Below are 4,351 nucleotides of genomic sequence, written 5' to 3'. Positions count from 1 at the left end.
ATAATCTAAGTTAATGCTAAAGGGCTCTAAACATTTCCTCAGCAAATAAGCAGCAGAGTGTTGATAGCCAATAAGTATTTTATAAGTGCAATTAAATCACAGTGATTGATTGGGCTCGGGTGGAAATCAGAATCATTTGGAACAACAAATCCTTCATGGGCAAACCCTCACTAAGTTAAGAAAACACACAAACTAACAATAAAAATAAACCATTTAAGAAGTTATGCTTCTATACCAAGTTTTCCTAATCCCTCAACTCTGCTAACAAGGAACAACTTGATGAAAGTGAGACCTTTGGTTTCTTGAGCATGTCTTTTTCTGTTGTTAATTTATGCTATGTTGAGTGAAGATACACATTAGAGTTGAACTGATCTAAAAGTGTAGTTGCTAGAAGGGGGGACCTGCTTCCTTTTCCTTCTGTCTCACTTTCTCCTCTCTGTGCCTGGCTTCAGGTTCCAGAGTTTTGCACTTTCGTAGTGTTTGTTGGATTCTTTATTGAGCTCATTCAGTTCACTACATCATTGCTAGCATTTTTTTTCCTGACAGGTTAGCTTCATGCTGGTTCAGCAAACTGAATCAGCTCAACGTAGAATCAGATGGATGCTGCCCTCATTTAAAGGGAAAAAGTGTGCAGGATGCAGTCAAGGTGGAGAGGAGTAAAGTTGAAAACAAAAAGGCCTTGTATTTAAGAAAATATCCAAAATAAAACATGCAATTTAATGTAAACTTTAACATAGTGCTACGAGCTCCACAAAATCACTAGGGTGCTCTGCTTGTGAAAACTCACTCTTTCTGGGTGGTATCATTGAAATAGTCATGTTTCTTACTTCAGTCCTGTCTGACTAGTTGGTACTATTTTTTTCTTTCTTTTTGACTTCCAAGCTGTTAAATTATTTATAGATCGGTAACAGTGGTGCTTGGTTTGGGTTTGTTTTGTTTGGTTTGGTGTTTTTTTTAATGTAGGAACACACAAATATCATCAGTAGCTCTGTCCTCTTCGGTATTCATTACTTTTGAATGCACTCTACCAACATGAAGATATAACTAACTTAAATAAGATCTCTATATTAATTATTGCAAATTTTATAGTCTGGATGGTTCCTTCTAAAAAAAAGTAAATTAAAAAGAACTGGTACACATTCTGGATTTTTAAAAATATTATTAAGATTATATTAAGAAAAATCTGTATGTAGACAGGACAGAGAAAGCTCCATAGAGGAAAAAATAACTTATCTTGCAGAGGAGATACACCAATAACTATTTCTAGTCCAAATGCTATGTCTAATAGCAAAATGGCTTTGATTCAACTACTTTGCTTATTATTAAGATGTGAACTAACTTTAGAAGAACAGCAAAAGGCATAAGAAATGTAGGATTGACTTTATATGCATGGCATAAAGGTTAGTCACATACAGTAATCTTAGTTCAGCTACTAAGAGGCTGTAAACTTCAGCAACTGCCTAAATAGATTGGTTTTCATTTGTTGGTATTTCACCCTCAAGAAGTTCTTCGTTTTAAGTAATTCCAAAGATAATGTTAACTGGAGTGAATGTATTCTGGTGAAAAAAGCAAATGACTTGGAACTCACAGGTGTCAACTGAATGATCAGTATGTGCTGAAACTCATTTTCCTGCTTTTCATACAAGAGCCCCGCTATTTTCAGAGAAATTATTGTGCACTGAGAATTGTAAATAAAAGCATTGAGAAAGACATGTTACCAGAAATAAAATACCACTCAAAACAACTTTTTATCATATACTTTTATTTACCTTGAACAGAAAGTTTTGCAAATCTTCAATTACTGAGAATGGGGAAAAAACCAGCGTGTAACAGAGGAGGCTTTGGTTATAAGTGCCATTTCTACAGCAGAGTTAAGCTATTGTAAACCAAACATCTTGTAGTAAGGTAAAAAACTCCAGCCAAAATTTTTAAGAATTTAACAGCAACACTGAAAACATTTACATATAAACAACAGAGAAATATTTTCTAAACCTTAAACAGTCACTTGCTACAATCCAGAAGTGTTTAGTTCACAGACCTATACATACAACAAGCACTAAAACTTTTGTGAACTAACCACTTGTCCACAGGACCTGCCTAGACAGTTTGTCATCAATACGAAAGTTTTTTTATATAAATAAGTCAATTAAACTTCACAGAGACTAAAAGAAACAATATAAAATTCCAACTGTAAATAAATCTGTACATTATGGTCAGTCTTATTTTTCCAAAATCTTGCGCAGCTTTAAAGTGTCTGTTTATAAAATGATGGCAAGGAACAGCGTTAGCTGGAATGGAAACTTGAAGACTCGGACTCTGTTGAAACAGAAGAGTGTCCCCCACGTTTGCTTTTTGATAGAATCTTGAGACTTGATCCTCTGCTAACTGATGTCAAGGCATTTTGTGCTGATGTTTTGAATTTGGCACCCAGGAAGGCGTACAGAATTGGATTCAGGCAACAATGGAAGAACGCCAGGGCTTCGGTGACGGAGATCCATTTATGCACTATCGTCTCCAAGCTGCAACGATGTCTGATGACTCCCAGCAAGATGAACGTGTCGATGGTGATGCCAATATAATACGGCAGCCAGCAGGCAAAGAAGGTGAGGATGAGGATAACCGTTGTCTTCAAGGCTTTGCGCTTCTGGTGGCCTTTTGAATGTGACAGCTTAGATATTATGATACAGTAGCAAGTCAGGATTATTAGACCAGGCAAGACAAGTCCTACCAAGATATGCTGAAATCTGAAAGAAATCAGCCAGTTTTCATGTGGGTATATGCGATCACATAGATACTTTCCTTCTACTTCACTAGTACTGGCAAAAATTATATCGGGCACTGTTAGAAGCACAGCTGGTAGCCATACGCCTACATACACCACCTTCTCAGCCAACAGCTTTCGTGGTCGCTGGCTGTTGGTAGCATGGACTATTGCCAGGTAACGATCTAAACTTATAAAGGCCAAAATCAAGACACTGCTATAGAGGTTGACTGTGTAAATGACATGAACTGCCTTACACAGAACATTCCCAAAGTACCAACTTATGGCCGCATCCACAGACCAGAATGGCAAGGTGATGACGAAAAGGAGGTCAGCCACGGAGAGGTGCAGCCTGTACTTATCAGTCATGCTTCTTTGCTTCTTCTGGTAGCCCATAACAATAATAACCAATCCATTGCCGATTATTCCTGTTAGGAAGATGATGGAGTAGATGGTGGGCAAGAAGATCCGGTTGAAATCAGCATTCTCATGCTGATAGCATGGCTCTCCGTAGTCTCCATAGTCACCTGAACCAATCTCATCCGTGCCATTATCAGAAAATTCAATTATTATCCCAGAGGACAGCTAAAAAAAAGAAATAAATTAAAAAAATTAGATGTTAGCTCCTCTGCAAAAGCTCACTCTCTATGACGGGATGTTAAGAGTTCCCTGAACAGAATAGGCAAACTTTTTGAAAACAAGATGGAAAAACACAACTTTTAAATATAGATGTGTATGTATATAAAATATATGGCAAACAAGAACTAATTAAAAACATCATTTGTCTTTCTCTGAGGAGTAAAACTTAGAACAGGAGATGAAAGGGAAAAGAAAGATAATGGCTGCTCCCAGAAATATAATTGGTGCTGGACACCTCAGTTATGGAAGAAGAGCCCAAAAGTGCTGGATGGAAGAGGTTAGTCTGCACAGAGTATTATCCATGACATTTAAGTCTTACAACAGAGAGCTATTAAAAAAAAATTACACTTTGACAGCAATTCTGCTGCTCCAAAGTCCTTTCTCAATAAGGGGATGGAGTCAAGGAGAAAAAGAGAAGGTACCCTTGGCTGATGTAATAAAAGATAAATAATAGCAAGAATTCCCTGCTGAGAAGCAGTTGACAGCTCCACACACAGAGACAAGAAAAAAAACCAAACCACCCAAACCCCATAAAGAGGAGAGAGGTGACCTTAAGCAGGGGAACTCAAAGCCCATGGAGGGCCACCAGGACCAGCCGCGTTGCCCTCCCTTTGTTCCCCACCCTCTGTGGTCGCAGGGCTGGGGCTGATCTGGGGGGTGCCGGGCTGTACCCAGACTGCTCAGCCACGCACAGCAGTGGAAAAAGGAAGCGAAACTCTGGTGAGGGCATGAAAGCGCATCAGGAAACCACCAACGGTTTTGGCCACCGCGCTCAAAAGCACTGCAGGCGGGCGGGCGTGCGAGTGCCACCTGGCTATGTACAATTCCTCCGGTTTTCAGATTTGAGTTTGCATGCCCTGTGCACCACGAACCCCTGACCTCCGCGCAGGACGCGCCCCGAGGATTCCGCAGCGCTTCCCCCTCGGACGCACTAGCTCTGCCCAGGCGTTA

The 4,351-nt window shown here is 39.7% G+C and overlaps 1 protein-coding gene across 1 annotated transcript; it reads right to left on the bottom strand.

Moving 5' to 3' along the window:
• Positions 1 to 1,758: 1,758 nt before the first annotated feature.
• Positions 1,759 to 3,346, bottom strand: CXCR4 (chemokine (C-X-C motif) receptor 4; the record flags this gene model as incomplete). The annotated part of the gene is made up of 1 exon (XM_010180620.1): positions 1,759 to 3,346. A coding segment is annotated over one exon (1,062 nt), but the record flags the coding sequence as incomplete, so codon positions are not given.
• Between the last annotated feature and the right edge of the window lie 1,005 nt (positions 3,347 to 4,351).

This window comes from Mesitornis unicolor, unplaced genomic scaffold (assembly GCF_000695765.1).
Source record: "Mesitornis unicolor isolate BGI_N332 unplaced genomic scaffold, ASM69576v1 scaffold31063, whole genome shotgun sequence".
Taxonomy (NCBI): Eukaryota; Metazoa; Chordata; class Aves; order Mesitornithiformes; family Mesitornithidae; genus Mesitornis; species Mesitornis unicolor.
The sequence above is the reverse complement of the archived record's forward strand: the minus strand, read 5'-3'. Positions and strand labels throughout refer to the sequence as shown.